General features: G+C 34.7%; 1 protein-coding gene across 1 annotated transcript in view; it reads right to left on the bottom strand.

Moving 5' to 3' along the window:
• Positions 1 to 20145, bottom strand: part of astn1 (astrotactin 1) — a 282848-nt gene that overhangs the window by 82831 nt on the left and 179872 nt on the right. Inside the window, exons 16-17 of the mRNA XM_067364076.1 lie at positions 4785 to 4889; positions 2064 to 2252 (exon numbers count right to left, since the gene is read on the bottom strand). Coding sequence (XP_067220177.1) covers positions 2064 to 2252; positions 4785 to 4889 — 294 coding nt within the window. The remainder of the gene's footprint in view (positions 1 to 2063; positions 2253 to 4784; positions 4890 to 20145) is intronic.

Below are 20145 nucleotides of genomic sequence, written 5' to 3'. Positions count from 1 at the left end.
CTGTTGACGTCACATTTTTGTTGTCTCTCCAAATAAGTTCTGTCCTAACTGACCTTGTACATATATATGGGCTCAGCTGAGTGGAGCTGAAGCATAAAAACTAGGTGAGCCTGCCCAGGGGCCTCCTGAGTACGAAGCAGTGCTGGCCTGCATTCAGCTTTAGCCAGCCAGCCAGCCTTCTCACATCTGCCCTTGCCCCCTTTTATTGGCTGAACAGATGTGACCAACCTCCCAAGGGCTGTGTTGAGTTTTACTTCCTCAGCTCCTGTCCACATCCTCTCCTAAATGGAGTTTATATTCTGACAAAACCATACTTTGGGTGCACCGGGCCAAACTACTATCTGCATATCTAGACAATGGTCTATTTTTAAAATGGCTCTTGCATTATTATTATTATGTAGTTAGTTATGTATAAATATTAAAGCGTTAGTTCACCTAAAACTGAAAATTATCCCATGATTTACTCACCCTCAAGTCATCCTAGGTGTATGGGTGATTGTTGACGAATAAGGTTTTTAAAAGTGTAAAAAAAAATAAAAAAAATAAAAAAACATAATGGATATAATAAAACTTCAAAATTAATTATAAGTGTTAACAATGAGATTATGTGGTTTTTATAATCAATTAACACTGCTTTTGTCATTTTTTACAATATGGACAAAATTTGTCACCAAAATTTCGGTTTTACCGAATGACACTTTTGGTTATACCGAATGACGATATTTTCAAACAATGATAACAGGCTGATATATAGCTAGCCAGTTAGTTGGCTTGCTTGCTAGCTAACAAAAGGACAATCAAACATTTTATATTTAGTACAGGTTTTTAAAATATTACAACATTTTCCATGTTTTATAGCGGTTGTACCGAATGACCTGATGTTTCGGGACATGCGTATGAGTATCAAATAGTTAAAAGAGAGTTAGTTACTTTACTTCATGACCATGTGATCCTTTGCAGGTGTCTGAATGATGTCACATCTTGTCACATGATACCGACCACATGACTTGATCCAAAATGGTCCCTTTATATTTGTTACTCCGAATGACATCAATGAAATCCATTTTTTTGGACATTCTTTCTCATAACAAAGCAACGACTTCTACACATAATTTTAATACAATTTTGCACTTTGTTAATATATGATGACAAAAAATCATGCCAGAGTTAAAAAATATACACATTTATTACATTTTAAGATATTTTAATTACTAACGAAATGGCTGCATTGGCCTTTGGACGGTTAAACCGAATGATCTTTTGACACTTCAAAATCTTTAAAATAACTTTATATGTAGCAAAATATAATTAAAACCTTTTGGATTCAATAAAAGAGATCTAGTTGTACTACCTTATGTACTTTGAATGTCATATCTTTTTCTTTTTTATTATTATTATTATTATTATTATTATTATTAAGTCCTTTGGACAAAACATGACCCGTCACGTCATTGACCATTATATGACACTGCCATTAGTTAGTTACTGCCATTATATAGCTTGGAAGAGCCAGGATATTTTTAAATATATCTCAGATTGTGTTCGTCTGAAAAAAGAAAGTCATATACACCTAGGATGGCTTGAGAATAAGTAAATCATGGGGTAATTTTCATTTTTGGGTGAACTATCCCTTTGGATTGTATTGATTACTAAGTATTGCATAATTTATGGATAGGCAAATATATTAAATATATTATATATAATTTTGTTCTGTTTACCATCTCATAAAATTAAAAAGGTGAAATAAAATAAAAAGGTGCATCCTGAAGCATAAAAACAATGGGTCTCATTCACTAACCATGGGTAACCTTGTGTAAAACCAACATGTCTTCATGCACAAAACATGATTTATCAGTAAGATAACACTTACATTTGTTCTATATTTAGGACAAAATGTAGAACAAACTCAAATAATAAACATGCACACAATTTTTTTATAATAAATATTGTAGGGTTACTACAAAAAAATAAAAATAAATAAAATCTGTATGCACCAGTCTACACCTTATATAATCTAAACAAGCAAATTAAATGTTTACAATTTTTATATTTTTATAGCTTACCTTTGCTGATGTCTTGATATTCCAACCACAGCTGGCGTTGGACTTGCTTGTTGGGATACCATATGGTACAGGATTCCTCAAAGCCATACACTGCCTCCTGGATAAAATGGTTGCCAAACTCTTTTAAAATGGACACAAAGTCACTGCGCAGGGTGGCCCCATCCAGTGAATGAATTGCTGAACTGAAGGCTGAAGTAGAAAGGTAAAAGAAAAAGTCATTTAGTGGAGCAAGAGGCTTCAGAGTATCACATCAAACTTTAAAGGTGCCCTAGAATTAAAATTGAATTTACCTTGGCATAGTTGAATAACAATAGCTCAGTACATGGAAATGACATACAGTGAGTCTCAAACTCCATTGTTTCCTCCTCCTTATATAAATCTCATTTGTTTAAAAGACCTCCGAAGAACAGGCAAATCTCAACATAACACCGACTGTTACGTAACAGTTGGGCTCATTAATATGTACGCCCCCAATATTTGCATATGCCAGCCCATGTTCAAGCATTAGACAAGGGCAGCCAGTATTAACGTCTGGATGAGCAAAGCTGAATCATCAGACTAGGTAAGCAAGCAAGGACAATAGCGAAAAATGGCAGATGGAGCAATAATAACTGACATGATCCATGATATCATGATATATTTAGTGATATTTGTAAATTGTCTTTCTAAATGTTTTGTTAGCATGTTGTTACATGCTGTTAACACTTGCAGTCTGTATAATTCATAAATTTCATTCTTTAAAAATCTCTCCAACAGTGTGTAATGTTAGCTTTAGCCACGGAGCACTATCAAACTCATTCAGAATCAAATGTAAACATCCAAATAAATACTATACTCACAGGAATCGATGCATGCATGCAGCATGAATGATGAACACTTTGTAAAGATCCATTTTGAGGGTTATATTAACTGTGTGAACTTTGTTTATGCTGTTAAAGGCAAGCGCGAGCTCTGGGGACGGGGAGCACGAGAATTTAAAGGGGCCGCAGCCTGAATCGGCACACATTTAATGATGCCCCAAAATAGGCAGTTAAAAAAATTGAATAAAAAAAAAATATATATATATGGGGCATTTTGAGCTGAAACTTCACAGACACATTCAGGGGACACTTTAGACTTATATTACATCTTTTGAAAACATGTTCTACGGCACCTATAGATTCAATGTCACATCTTAATTAAAAACAGAAGCTGAATAATAGACCAAACAAGAGAGAAAAGATTCAAAATGTACTGAGATGTGATGAAGATTACAAAGCTTTACTATTAAATGTTGTTTTTTAGTGCAGCTAAAATACGCTTGAAGGAATCAAATGGCCGTTTTCAATACAGTTACACTACAACGGTGCATAGTTAAAATGACAAGTCAAATAATGTGGGAAGAGAAAGTGAAAACATGATCTGTCAATGTGCTGAGTGAAATGCTATCTGGGGAAACAAAGGAAGGATAAACAACAAGGCCTTGTAAAGGTATTGAGTGCCTTTGTGTAGGTTGATGTCTGATCTTTTAAAAACTTTTACTGCTTTTTTCAACACAGAATATCCATCATAGAAATTAAATGTAAGCTTTTAGTCATAGAATATAAATTTCCCTGTGGTACTTTAGAATATAAAGCATTTGTTAACATGCACTTTTGCAAAAGTACTGAAGACCTCCATTTGGTACACAGAAGAACTCGATGGTTTGCATATTAACAAAACATGCTATACATTTAATAAAAGTGTTTCATGTGGGTATTCACAGAATGCTCCAATATTTAAACACAATGATGTTTTTTATAAAATGTTGCGCAACAAAAAAAAATATTTAGGTTTATTTAGCCATATTTAGGTTTCTCTCACAACCTTCATGCTCAATTTTGCAAAATGACCTCAAGTGAGAAGATGCAGAAACGTCAGAGGGAAAAAGTGGTAAAAATCAGAATTGAAAATGTAAAAACTCCACGTCTCATTCATATGAAAAATGAATCTTTTAATGGTAATGGGATGAGAAGAGAGGGAACTGGTACAAGCAATAAGAGCAAGGAAATCAAATTTTAAAGGCCATTCAGGCCATTCATTAATAGGGAGTATTTCTTTTAGAACTGCACTTGGGATTTGACATCTCCTCATTAAATATACAGCGTTCATTAAACAAATGAAGCGAATGCACTCACAGTGAAAATATGAGGCCAAAATAAAACTAAAGTGCCAAATTTTTAAATCTTTGAAGGTTGTCTTTTGTCCTCCTTGATGCCAAAGTGTGTAATTTCTGCACCACTAGCGTCACAGAATTGGAAAAAATAATGACTGTTCTCAAACTGGTTTCTTAAACATTCCACCAATCTGCATAATTTACATAGAAATCAACCTACAGATGGCTTTATTTTTTAAGCTAGGTTAAAAATACAGTATAAAAAATACAGACTTCAGCTTTAAACATACTCGCCATCTGGGATCAGCAAAGCACTGAGAACCGCCTCTTTCACACCAGGCAGCCATATTTCTTGGTATTGAGCTTTTGCTTCACTACCTACCCAGCACAGCTGATCTGTCACAGTGAGGGCTCCACAGTGAGATCACGCCAGTCTACCAGACCAAAAAAAGTTTTGGCCAGCTAGCCTGAAACCTCTTCCTAACCACAGAATGCACTGTACACTTAGGCAAGTCATACATTTTTTATTTTTTTTTGTAAATAGTTAAACAATACAAGTAAATGGAAAAAGAGTGAGGGTGTTTTACCTTGGGAGAGGGTCCACTGATTGAGCTTCACATGGTACATAATGGACCGTAGCTTCCAGTGCTGAACCAGTGGGTAACCAGTAACCTCACTGTAGTTCACCATACCTACAATATACAGAGGACAAGAAACAGTCATATTTTAAAAACAAATATAAGACCCAATTTAAGACCCAAAGCAACTGTTTGACGAGTTCATGGATTACAAACAGTAAGTTGGGGAGTGATATATAGAAGATATTGCCCCTTGTTCACCAAAATAGAGAAAGACTGTAAGTTTTAAATTAATTTATTTGCATTGTTGTGTACTTTTAGAAGTGCACTAGCATATAAATAGCCTTAACGCTAACACAGATGGACTAAAGCCCCTAAAACTTAAATTATTGGGTATTTAAAAATAAAATGTATGTTTACAAAACTAAATTATATGATGACAGTGGGAACTTGCACTGGTTCTGCTTTGTGCTGTGGTGACGGCTGTTGCAGAGTAAATGTATGACTGTGAATCCCTTAATACACTGACAATACCAGTATGAAATGATTTTTGGAATAGTGTTTGCTAATCCTAACCTTGCTCAATTGAGTACATTCTCTGCTTTTCATGAGCGCATGACAGCATCGCTGCAAAATGCACCCTGTGTGATTGAAAATCACACTCTTTGGATTACACAAAATGAAATGAGGTGCAAAAAACAAACAGTTTTTCTGTCAATTCAAAAATGAGTACGGAAAATGAAAGCACTGACTTGAAACAAAAAATAATACAGGATTTCTGATACATTGAGAATAAATCACACTTGCTAATATTATCTTAAAGTATAAAAATGAAATTTCATTGATGGTTATTCCTAGAAAATTCTTACCACAGAGGATAGTATTATTAATAAAAGACAGGGGGTAGCTCAGCAGATTTGTGTAAATGAAATCCATTGCTGCATTATTCATTTATCTTCCAACTCTTTTTAACATGTGAGGCATCGCTTTTCTACCCGTGGTTAACCTGCGAGCTAAAATCCCACATATCGCCATATGTTGAGCGGGCGGTGTAATCAATCATCTCGTCTCCTACAGCAACTGTCAGCCGTGCCTTGCCATCTAGGGAATACACAGCCATGCTTCAATTTAACCCCACCTTAATGTACAGCACATCTGGCTGATCGTACAAAATCAAAGCATATCCGGTCCACAACATACATATTGCTTTCTAAACTTGATCTGACATGTCTTTAAAACCATAACCATTCTGTTCTGTCTGTACTAAGACTAAGTCCTCTTGACATTATCATGGATTTACACTGCCGAATCATTTTAGACCCCTGCTAACATATCAATGATGGATTTGCAGAAATAATGAATTCATAATATCTGTAAGCTGTTGAATCCCATTATGAATAGAGCACAGGTGCTGGAGACAAAAGCACTACATCATCAGCTCAAAGCCGTTTGTTTTAATGAGCGTGACATGGTCAGATTCTTAATTAGCAAGTCTGACAATGAGTGTCTTTACATGTGTATGCTAACACACTCAATAACCCAACAATGTGTTTCAAAATTTATTCAGACACCTTGAAGATTTCATTCATTAATACAGTTTATTCACTATAGTTTAAGAAAATGGCAGCACAATTTGACAAGATCTCAGAGATCTGTGTCAGAAAAAATGAATCTTAATTATGTCAGATAACGCTTAATCAAAACATGGTCAGGTCAAAGTGTCTGAATAATTTTTGGTTCCAAATTTTTAATCAATTTTACTGGTAGTCCACTGTATGAAGAAGTTTTGGGTATAATATGTCACAGTTTACTTTATTTTGCTATCCTCACTTACATAAATGAACTATAGTGTCCTGCACCCCCTAGTAAAATAATTATAAAAATATATATATATATCTAGTGTCTAAATAATTTATATATATATATATATATATATATATATATATATATATATATATATATATATATATATATATATATATATATATATATATATATATATATATATATAGCCTTACAAACACACACACACACACACACTAACACACTGATCTGTATTAGCATCAAACCTGAAAAAAAAAAACTTCTTTATTTGAGTTATCACTTAGTTATAATAAGCTTTTTTCATATTTTTTTGTGTTTTGTACATGTAAACACACTCAGACCTGCCAACCTTGGAAATTTTTTTCTGAGTACCAGTGTGACGGGACAGGACACAGGGTTTACTTTTTATAATTTTTATAATTTTTTTTTTTTCTTTTTTGAGAATACAATACACAAAGCACACACACACACCCATCTTCGTTAATCTAATTTTAACAGTTAAAGTTTTTTTTTGTTTTTTTGTTTTTTTTTGGACACAATTAAAAATTTTACTACACCTGCTCAAAAGCATTTTAATTCATGATTAATACTGCATTGCATAATGTGTGCTTATACAAACTGACAACCACAAGTAAATGGCATTCATATATTTAATATGGACTAAAACATTTTGTTTGCAATTTCAAGTAGGCTATATTTACATACAACTAACCTGACAGTCAAGTTGTTTATACAGGTTTTGTAATGAAAACTAGTCTACAATTAGGAAACCCCTAGAAAACTGTAAACATTGAGTTTACATGTGATTCATTTAAAATACTTAATTTATTATTCCAATATCCAAATATGATACTAAATCCCACAGAAAAAAAGGGTTTCTATTTGTAACGTGCTGTCTTTGAATTATAAACAAGACAAACATTCGCTGAATAAAGGTTAGCCAATACAAACATATTTATAGAAATCAGTTGACAATGAATAGAAAGGACCAATAAGAGCAAAACGCATCAAGTATTCAAGAATATCAAGAAGTTAGTCCGACATAACGAGGGGTTGTGTTAACTAAAGCATCCGTCATTTACCAAATCTTAAAAACACGGGTGGATAATTTAAAAAAAAAATAACACAAGCAAGAACAAATTTTAAACCAAGCACTGCAATTTTCATTTTACCTCTCTAAGCCATATAGTGATTTCCATTTTATTTAGATTTGTTGTTCAACATTACTTAAGCATTTTATACCCGTTTACCTTAAGGAGTCAGAAATACCATGACTAGTACTGTCCTCGTTTGAGAATTCAGTCACTGTGTAGCTGTCGATTTGCAGTGTCTTTTTATTGATAGGTCGTACGCATTTGTCAATCATCCCCACTTGCTATTTGGGGAAATGAACCAGCGCTATGATTGGTCAAACTTTTTCTTTTGCTGGATTTGAGTACTATGCGCGCATGGAGGAGTCACCGGGTTTTTGCGTAGTATAGATTGACAAATCGTACCAGCGTACTTTGAGGTCAAAATGGGTACCCGCTACGCAAAATGCATACATGTTGGCAGGTCTGCACACTCATTGACTTGTTAACACAGAGCCGAATTCGTTTGGAGCATAACACCTCAAAATCCACATGCTCCCCTGCTCTCTGGGGCAGACGGCTTTCTGACACCAGAGCACAAATGTGATGAATAAGCTTCTAAATGCGCTGCTCTTGCACTATCCTCACCTTGTGCAGTTTCCACTTAAAACTATCTAAAAGAGAAACCGCGTGTGCCCCTGTAGAGTGCGGCAGTGTCAATGCGGCGCACGTCAGAGTTTGGATAAATAATAACAAGCGTCAAGCACACAGCCCCTCTTTTCTTTTTACTCTCCTAAAACCCTCGGCTTCAGAGGGCCATGTCTCATTTTTACCCCATGGGCGCCATGCTCTCATTGTCTGACAGAATGATTAATATGACTGAACTTCACATCGCAAACACAAGTTCAGAGGCTGTAGTCATCTTTGCCATTCTGCTCCGTGCCTTTGGGTGGTGGCATCATTAGCGAAGAATGATTAGGCATGCAGGCAGACAATCAAGGCCCACGCTACCATATGAATATGAAAGAAAGCACAAAAAAACAAGCCTTAAATAAAAATATACTAGTATACATTTGTTTACAAGTGCTAAAAAAAATGTACACACATATGCACACTGTCAGACATATATCAAAGGGATTAGACAAGAGAAAATCTTAATATCAAACTTTACGCTCTCAGTGGGGCGACAGCCCATAACTCATGATGGCGTGGGAGAATCTCCCTGTTTAAAGTCCCCTCCCTGGGAGATTCATAGTGACAACCATTGGTAGCAGATCATATGGCTCATGAAACCCCATTAACAGCTGCACCCTGAGTTCACTCTTGGATGAGCGGAGGAACGGATGACTACAGGGGAAATGATTGAACATCGGGACATACCTAAAAGTGCAACAGGCTTATCTAATAGAGGGCTAATGGTAAAGCTGTGAAGCCGACTCAATCTCAGCTCACTGATAAGACTATAAAGTTACAAAAAAATGCCTTAAAAAAGCTTAATGTGGTAACATCAAAATTAAATGGTATTAATTCAGTGAAAGAAAATAATGTAATATGAGTGTTTCAACCTACATTAAGTTATACAAACTAGTCATTTAAGGGTAAGGGGTAAAATCTTTTACTTTTTAGTGTTTAATGATGCAATATATATATATATATATATATATATATATATATATATATATATATATATATATATATATATATATATATATATATTAGAGGTGGGCATAGATGAATTTTTTTAATCTAGATTAATCTAGATTAATTTTGGAATTAATCTAGATTAATCTAGATTAAAATGGCTCATTTGAATTCTGCCGAAGACATTCAGAATATGTGAGATACCCAAATTGTCCCTGCGTCCCAATGTCCATACTATCCATCCTAAATAGTATGTGAGATTAAAATAAGTGTGTGCCAAAGCATAGTATGTTGAAAAGAGTATGCCAAAAGTCCCCGGATGGTCTACTATTTCCGGTAGATTTTCGAAGTGTGGATCCGTGCACACTATAAAGGCTAATATTGCCCACAACCCATTGCGCATTGTACGAGGATTCAGTTCAGAACTACAAACACGAGTAAAAAGTGTTAAAAACTACAAAACATGACGAATATGCACGATAGAGGCTGAGAGGCTGTTTGAGTGACTAATAATCAGTTCAAACTGATAGAAAATATTTATTTAATGTTATATGTGTTATTTTTCATCTGCAAATACCAATGTGGACTTTTATAAAGATCTGATTGGCCATTAACTTTTAAATGCATCTTTATGCATTAATATGAGGAGAGTTCTCCACATGAAAGACTCGCGACTGCATATCAACGTGCTGCATTTCTCTCCGATACGATAGGAAATTAGCTAAATGAAATGTGGAGGATGTTCGATGATTGACAGGGAAGTTTACGGTGACTGGATGCGACAGAGAGCAAAGACGCAACTGTATGACGTGATAGTATGTCCCAAAGCTTGTCTACTCTTTTGCTACACACTCAAAAGTAAGTACTTTTTGTTCACAGAAAGAGTAACGTTACATATTTTAGGGCGTAGTATAAGTAGGCGAATTGGAACGCAGCAAATGACTAGAGAAGATTAACCTCAGTGGAGTTAAACTTTTGTATAGGTTATATTTTGTATATTGACATCTTACCGCGTTTGAAACAACACTGATTCTCATGTTCATTCATGTTTATCTGATGCTATAAATGGCCTGATAAGAGATGATCAGTTTACGAGCCTCTTGAGCTGAGGCGCTACAGCAATCTGTCACCACCATGGTCACGACACATTAAAGAAAACGGGTTTTATTGTTTGAATTTCTTAAAAAACTACACAGTTTTAAAGCTGGGACTTTGTTAAATATCATAAGTTACCTGCTTTGTCTTGTCAGTGTCCTCTGCTCCGTGATGCATTTATCACTGTGTGACGTGACGGGCCTGACAGCACCACGGCTTGTCGACCAAAGCAACAGTAACTAAGGGGGGTGGTTCTTTGCGAAGGGTCAGTTCGGCTAGGTATACATCCGCGCTAAAATATCAAGGTGAAAGTCATCATAACTTGCATAGAATAGACCCAGCTCCCAACCCAACTTTGAGAATAGATTAACGGCGATATTTTTTTTTATCGCCCGATAAGAGTCTCGCGTTAACGCAGCACGTTAACGCCGTTAACGGCCCACCACTAATATATATATATATATATATATATATATATATATATATATATATATATATATATATATATATATATATATATATATATATATATATATATATATATACACCATATTACAGAGACAATGTAATTTTAGTGGAGTTTAGGAATGCTGATATGTCAGGTGAGCTTTTAAAATAAGTTGACAACAAGATATGCACACATGGCAAAAATCAAAAGTGGTAACAATAAACTATACAAACAACAATAAATTATTTAAAGATAAAAATAACAATAAAATAGCAAAATAAACCATATTTTCTTTGTGTGTGCATGTTTTATCCCTTGTGCATTCAAAAAAAAAAAAAAAAAAAAGTTACACATAGGTGCAAAATGTCCATGCCAAAAAACTGTCATAGAAATATGATTTATCAATATTTTTTCCAATTTCACTGATGTCAATTTTTTTACCAGCATCTGTTCTAAATTAAAAATAGTAGTTTATTTTCATAAACTAAATGCTAAGCAGATTTTTTTTCTTTGCTTATTCTTTTGTATGTCCGTGAAGAACAACAACATTAATTTTGAGGCATTTATATTTTTTATGTAGTGTCAGATTTTTTTTCAAAAACTAACACTAAGGTCCATAATGGACAAAAAACGGTCATAGAAATATTATATATATATTAAAATTTTTTCCACTTTCACTGACTGTTTTTTTTTTTTTTTTTAATCAGCATCTCTTCTATTCATAATTACCAAACATTCATTCATTTTCAGAATTTTAACGCTTTACAAATCGGTTTGTTTACATCCTCAGCTTCTAATGCACCTGTGTGCTCACTGTCAGTGGGCAATGCTAGCTTCAGAGCTTCCTCTGCTGAGTAACGTCTCTTCACATCTTGCAAACAATGAAATGATCAACCCCTCAAGCACCACATATTTATAGATTTGGCTGTGAGGACACCTATGTGAACTCAAACTTTGTTTAAAATCTACCAGACAAAACAATCAGCATTTTCTTGTGGTGAAAACTAAAACAATGTGTTTAGGGGCTTCTGAACTTCTACTTCATATTCAAGCGTACCTTTTATCTCCGTACAAAAACAATAACAAGGGAAAAAGTGCAATCAAGGGTTAAGATGCGTGTTTGGTCGAAAAACCTCAAAGCTCATTAACCTTCTTTGACCTTTTTCATAGTTTTCACATGGCCCTATGACCCTGCCAAGGGTGTGACTTATACATGGAGTGGGATTTTTGATTGCCAGTACAATATAATTTCTAAATAACTAAATACACACATTAAATTTTTCAGTAAACACATGCAAACTACACTGTGACATCCTTACCAACATACCCACACAATTATACCTGCATTATTTTTCAAATTGACTCTATAGTATACATAAGCATTCTTTTATATGTCAAATTAGAAAATATGGCACAATCTAGTAAAAAATGGTAAAAATGTAAAATCTGAAGCTTTGCCGATAGAATGAATGCCTGTTTGCAAATATTGTATCATTTTATAGTCAAATGGCCCTGGGTTAAAAAATTGCAGTTTTAATAGGTTTCATTGTGGACATTTTTGTGAGTATTTTTGAGTATTTTTTGTACGGAGGGTAAAATTGATTTTTTGAAGGAAATGAGGGTAAAATATTAAAATTCCAATAAAAATAAACACCTGAGCCAAAATTCATGTAGTTGGCATTAACAAAGGCACACGTATAACAAAAAACTAAACTGAAATGGACAAAAATGTCCATAAGGTTGCACAAGGGTCAAATATACGCTGGGTGGTCCTTTGCCTCCACATCGTGCATTAAAATTGTTTAATGCACAGCTAGCCATGGATTATCCCTTACTTAAAACTATATGCTAAAATAATTGTTAAGAGTAGAGTAATATGAGAGAGAGATCGAATGAGCGAGTGTGATACAGTACCTGCTTCTGATACAGCATTCATTCTTCAGGTCAATCTCATATTCATAATACGCTGTAGAAAGCGATATCTATGTTGTAATATCCTTTCAATGGTTATGGGGATTTTCCATGACAATGCTGGTCAGTTGGTTGTATTTTACAAGGTGTTGTTGAAAGTAATACAACATTGTTTCAGTGCCTTTCAATATAAAAGTCTTGACTGACTCACCCATATTATCGCCATTTAATGGCGTAATAGTAACCTGCACTGAATTCAAAATTACCATCACTAACATACAGACCATTTCTCAATAGCAAAGGTTATTATTAAATACTACTATTATTTATATAAAATATCATTTAATTAATTATTATTTAAGAATAATATTTAATAAATAACAACAGCCATTATAAAAGTTGCAGTCAAAAGTACAAACACAGAGCTGTTATACCGCATTAAAGGCTTAGTTCACCCAAAAATAAAAATTCTGTCATTAATTACTCACACTCATGTCGTTCCACACCCATAAGACCTTCGTTCATCTTCAGAACACAAATTAAGATATTTTTTTTATCAAATCCAATGGCTCAATTCACACTTTCAAATGCCCAGAAAGCTACTAAAGACATATTTAAAACAGTTCATGTGACTACAGTGGTTCAACCTTAATGTTATGAAGCGATGAAAATACTTTTTTTGTGCACCAAAAACATTAAACAATTAATTTATTCAACATCTAGTGATGGGCTATTTAAAAACACTGCTTCATGAAGCTTCAAAGCTTTATCAATCTTTTGTTTCGAATCAGTGGTTTGGAGCATGAAAGTCACATGATTTCAGTAAACGAGGCTTTGTTACATCATAAGTGTTTCGAAATTTCAATGGTTCACCACTGGGGGGCATGACTTTGGCAGTTTGATACACGCTCCGAACCACTGATTCAAAACAAAACATTCGTAAAACTTCGAAGCTTCATGAAGCAGTGTTTTGAAATAGCCCATCAATAGATGTTGAGTAAAGTCGTCATTTTTTTAGTCGTATTGTCCATTAGATATACCCGAAACAAATGACTGTATATCTCATGTTTAACCACTAGAGACATCAGAGGCAGTGGCAAATTCCAGAAGAAATGGTCAAGGTAAGGATGTTCTCAGTGGGTACATGAGTGCTGAACAGCCACTGACATCCTGGAGCTCAGATTTCTGAAAATGTTGAAGCAAAATTTCAAATAGGCACTATCTTTATAAATAAACTGCATATTTCAAATTTAAACAACTACATTTTTGCCTAAAAAAAAACTCTTAAAACTACATTCCTTGACACAACAATAGTAGTATTTGTAAAATTATGGTGGGTTTGCTCCTCCGCCATGACACTCGCTGTGAGAAATGATACAAATAGTGAACCGGTTCCCGTGGTGATCCTGGTAGAATATCACATGGCTGGAAAGACCTCTCAGCCAATCAGATTCGAGGACCAGAAATAGCTGTCGCATAATATATATATAACAGTTTTAACAAGCTGTGACTCTGTGGTGCTTTCAAATGATTTAACTGTAACAAATTCTGTCAACAGTTTACACTGCACTTTTGAGTAATTTAACCTAAAAACCAATTAATTGCTTAGTTGTCTCTGCAAATTATGCTGGGATAGGAGAACGTATTTTAACGTATGCACTTCACCTTTGACACCTTCTTTGTGTAAAAAAAGAAGATTTACAAATTCTATTTTCCATTCAAGTCAGGCAACTCATTAAACCAGTGATGTGAGAACTTGTTTTACAACTTTAACTCTTTATCTTTCTTCAAATTATAAAGACACCAAGATATCACATTGTCAGCAGCACAATCGCGCAAGTGAAACGAAATGACAGTTTGCAGGCTGTGTGCTGTCAATGATGCGGTGAGGTGTAAATATGTGAAAACACAAGTATATTCAAATGTTTCTGGTTATTAAAGCTCCTTAGTGACATTTAAGAGACATATTTCATCTGAATGACATTTACCGGCCTTTAAATTAGCATACATGAAGGACGCACACATCAGAGTGCATCCTGTAATTGAGTCAAAAAGTCCTGCAAACAAATTAACACTGCAAACAATTTGGCCAACAGGACACTATCCATCAAGAGGATCTATCTGTTCCAAATATAAACACTCAAGGAGGAGCGGACACTTCTTAAAAGATCAAGGTGACACACTTTCCCTCTCAGCCATACTGAGGGACGTCTCTGTCAGAATCTCCAAGCATCAGAGCAGATAGCAGCCTCTGTGCTTTACTGGTCACTGGGCCATATGTTGCCATTTTAATTGAGAGGGACTTTGGGAGAGGGACTATGTGCTTCAGAATGAATCACTGCCACTCAGACTGATGTCAGCGATCAACAAGGGTTCTTCAGAACAGCAGGACCGCAGGGAGAATGGCTGTTTGACACCACTGCTGCTGTCTACATCCTTAACTAGACAGGAACCTATACACATAAGTTCCTTCTTTCATGCAACTCATCGCCCTAGTACCTCCAGATCCCCGTAGATGCCAAAATTGGGGTGTTTGCATCGGCCACAGGCATCTGAAAGGCCACCCGTGAAGAATCCAAGGCCCATGCTGTGGCACCCACTGTATTAATTATCACATCTAATGTTGTCGGCTAATTAATTGACGTTTACAGCAGGAAATGGCTCCAGCAATTCTATGCAATTAATCAGTGTCAAAGAATAAATTAAACCCCAAATGTGATTACCATTGAGGACTACGCCCAAAATTGAATTTTAATGAGGCTTCTTTTTCCCCCCCTCTCTGCGTATGCCACATCGAGTTCTGTTCTCGACTGAAATTATGGATTCATTCCACACTGTTGTTGAAAATATTTTATGAGCGGATATAGTAAAACCACATAAGTTGTGTAGATGGTTCGAATAAATGTGTGTTTACGTGTGTATATGCTTAATTCCATCCACAAAAAAATTGCAAAAAGATTATTTATTAATTAGGAGAGGCAATTAGCAGCAGAAAGGTTTGTTTAAGTTTGTACAATCTGCAAAATGTTCACACACCACTGGATCCAGTTGCATAATTATAGAATAATTATCAGTGATGTTCGTTAACTGCTCAACTCTGTTTGTAACACAAGCTGGTGTAATAAGAGGGACAAAAATGTCACATTGCCTTAGCAACTGCACAAATGGGGGCATGTAAGGTCAAGAACAAGTCAAAAGTCATGATTGTGAAGAATGCTTTCTCAATTACTGAAGAGATGTGTGGAACAGGCAAAGCTGTTTCATTCTCCAATTCATTTTGAATGTGAACTGAACAATTAGGGAAGGGTATAATTTTCTTGGCATTCGACAACTGTAGCGTTACGGTAGACAGAAATTTGTATATTAATTAGTGACAGATGCAAAAGACTAAACAAACAGCAAAACTCGCACAACATGCTGTTGCTGAAATACATAAACAATAAATAAACAAAGATGAAAAAATGATATATTCTGACATTATATAGCAATTAAACATGAACTTCACATCGAGGCTCTGTGTGCTTTCGACTCGAAAGAAGAGAAATATGTCAAAAATGCAGAAAAGGCCAAAAATTTCTGAAAAAATTCTTCCCAAAGATAAAAAAATTGTGAAAATACAGTCAGACATGGAAACAAATGTCCATACAGGGATCAAAATTTGATACTTTAGAGATAACGTTAAAGGCGAGCTTTTGACACCTTTTTATTCTTGAATGTAGTGTGCTTTGCAATAATCAGAATGCATTATTGTAATTTATTTTATGTCCTATTTGTGAAATAAACTGTGAAGACTCATTAAAGTTGCACAAAATGGACTTACGTGTGGTCTGAGCATCTAATTATTTTACCTTTTTATGTATTACAGAATTAAAAATGCCTTCAAGAAAAGTATGGAAGACATTAAAGGGTTAGTTCACCTAAAAATGAAAATTCTGTCATTATTACTCGCCCTCATGTCGTTCCACACCCGTAAAACCTTTGTTCATCTTCGGAACACAAATTAAGATATTTTGGGATCAGTGAAGCCTCCATTGACAGCAAGATAATCAACACTTCCAGATGCCCAAAAAGCTACTAAAGAAGTATTTAAAACAGTTCATGTGACTATAGTGGTTCAACCTTAAGGTTATGAAGCGACAAGAATACTTTTTGTGCACCAAAAAAAAAAAAAAACTAAATATCTTTATGCAACAATATCTAGTGATGAGCGATTTCAAAACAATGTTTCATGAAGCTTCGAAGCTTTACGAATCTTTTTTTTTTTTTCAGTGGTTTGGAGCGTGTATTAAACTGCCAATGTCACGTGATTTCAGGAAACGAGGCTTCATTACATCATAAGTGTTTCAAAATTTCAATGTTTTACCACTGGGGGGCGTGACTTTGGCGGTTTGATACATGCTTTGAACCACTGATTCAAAACAAAAGCTTTGTAAAGCTTCAAAGCTTCATGAAGCAGTGTTTTGTCATCAACCAGCACTAGATATTGTTGAATAAAGTTGTTATTTTTTATTTTATTTTTTTGGCACACAAAAGGTATTCTTGTCGCTTCATAACATTAAGGTTGAACCACTGTAGTCACATGAACTGTTTTAAATATGTCTTTAGTAGCTTTCTGGGCATCTGAAAGTGTTAATTAACTTGCTGGCAATGCAGGCCTCACTGAGCCATCGGATTTCATCAAAAATATCTTAATTTGTGTTCTGAAGATGAAAGAAGGTCTTACGGGTGTGGATGGAACGGCATGAGGGTGAGTAATTAATGACAAAATTTTCATTCTTGGGTTAACCTACCCTTTAAGTACTGTATGCAAATAACCCTCAATTTTTACCTAGGAGAAAATACCAGAAAAAAAAAAACAACAACTTTATAATAGATAAACAGAGATAACATTGACTTTAATAAAACAAAAACACAATTCATGATGGTAAAACACTGTAAGATTACTGAGCAGCTAAGCTGGTGTATAAAAAGTTTGCATTGCTGATGCCACATGCAGGTTTGGGAACTGACTGGAAATTATCCCCTAAAGGTGTGACCTCCTCTTCCAATTACTGACAGGTCTAATAAAGTATAGATAGCATGTGAAGTTCCCCAATGCAAAGAAACTATCCTAAAGGAGCACCTGTCATAACAAGAATAAACATGAGCCGTGCTCTGTATACTGAGGCTACAATAAACTTAATACTCAAGCAGCCTTGGAAGTCATTGTAGTTTTAATTTTTATTTATTTATTTATACTGGGAGGTATTTTATAATGTAGTTTTTTGAAAAATGTACAGACTGTATTGCAGTCAAGCAAATGAAACACCTTGTAAGCTTGCATCTCATTTACAGGATATGCAAGTCTTATTTATCTGCTTTCAGCTTAAAATACAGATGTGGTTTGGCCACAGATTCCTGCAGGAAGTTTTCTTTTTCTGATTTCTCATTTATACGCCATAGATTAAACATTATGAAAATTTCTTATTACGATTATAGTGACCAAAATTATCAAGGTTATCAATATTATCATGGTAGCCTATTGTTAAAATGTGCCGGTAATGTTCAAAAACTACTGACACATAAATCATTTCATAAAGATTTACATTTAAAATCAACAAACAACAAAGTATTAGTATGTCTTATTTGCATAAAACACTAAAAACATAACATTATCATTGATGTCCTGATTTCAAATGACAACATGACTGACAACTTTTTATCTAATAACATATACGAAATGTTCAAATAAAGCTTTGAAAAATGTTTAATAAAATGGTAAACCTCACATTTCAGCCTTTAAATAAAGAAAAGGACCAAGTCAAAATTGATAATAAATGATTATCAACCGGTTAAAATTTGTAGTGGTTCATGCAAATTCAGTCCATTTTTTGGCCAGACAAAAACAGCACACAGGCTGAATGTAAATCCACTCTCTGACGCTGGGTGGCGCTTAAGGAACCGCAGAAATAGAGCCGTTTCCCGATAACCCCAGTGAACAAAGAAGCATTGTGATTATAAACACTACTTTATAGGCATTACATGGAGGAAGATGAAAACAAAATACCATTGAAACTTTTCAGAAGACAGTCAGAACATTCAGAGTTACATTCATATAATTCATTCATTTATATATTCATTAGTAATTTCTCATAGCAATATTTTAAAACCTCACAGCTTTCCGCCATGTTCTAACACAAAACGAAACTACTCTGTGTGCTGCGCCTGCGTGAGACCGTTGCTTAAACTTAGTTCACCCAAAAATGAAAATTATGTCATTATTACTCACCCTCATGTCGTTGCACACCAGGAACACAAATTAAGATATTTTTGATAAAATCCGATGGCTCAGTGAGGCCTGCATTGACAGCAAGTTGATTAACACTTTCAGATGCCCAGAAAACTACTAAAGACATATTTATAACAGTTCATGTGAATTCTTTGAAGCTTTATGAATCTTTTGTTTCGAATCAGTGGTTCGAAGTGTGCATCAAACTGCCAAAGTCACGTGATTTCAGTAAACGAGGCTTTGTTATACCATAAGTGTTTCAAAACATTTCGAAATTTCAATGGTTCACGTGACTTTGGCAGTTTGATACATGATCCGAACCACTGATTCGAAACAAAAGATTCATAAAGCTTCGAAGCTTCATGAAGCAGTGTTTTGAAATCACCCATCACTAGATATTGTTGAAGAAAGTCGTTATTTTTTTTGTAGTCACATGAACTAAAAATATGTCTTTTGTAGCTTTCTGGGCATTGAAAATGTTAATTATCTTGCTGTCAATGTAGGCCTCACTGAGCCATCGGATTTCATCAAAAATATCTTAATTTGTGTTCCGAAGATGAACGAAGGTCTTACAGATGTGAAACAACATGAGTTATTAATTACTGAATTTTCATTTTTGGATGAACTAAGCAATGCTGGAAATTATTAATTTATCGTGAGAAAAAAAAAAAAAAACCTTACCAACCCCAAACAACTTTTGAACTGTTGTGTATATATATGAGAACCCGCCATTTCCCAGAATGCATTACCTGCATTGATTTTTTCTTTTTTTTTATTACAATTCAGTATATACTTCTTGACATTCCAATTCAAATTCATAACTCACTAATAGAAAAGGAGCCAGTTCTTCACCTCTGAAATGTGCACAACCTTGCAACACACTAGAGATTACAAATAATAAGCACACTGAGTAGTAAATCACAGAAGATGCAAACAAAGTTTTAAAATTCACTGCAAGGTCACATATCAACTCACACATTCCTTCTGCTAGATAGCAAAACTGTCCATGATAGAACTCAAGCAGAAATAACATACTGCCAAGCATTAAAAAGCACTGTAGATACTGATCGGTTCCGCTTCTTCCCGTGTAGCGACTAGAAAACCTCATGGACT

The sequence above is a fragment of the Chanodichthys erythropterus genome, chromosome 16 (assembly GCF_024489055.1).
Source record: "Chanodichthys erythropterus isolate Z2021 chromosome 16, ASM2448905v1, whole genome shotgun sequence".
Lineage (NCBI taxonomy): Eukaryota > Metazoa > Chordata > Actinopteri > Cypriniformes > Xenocyprididae > Chanodichthys > Chanodichthys erythropterus.
Note: the sequence above shows the minus strand (reverse complement) of the source record. Positions and strands in the feature narration are given on the sequence as shown.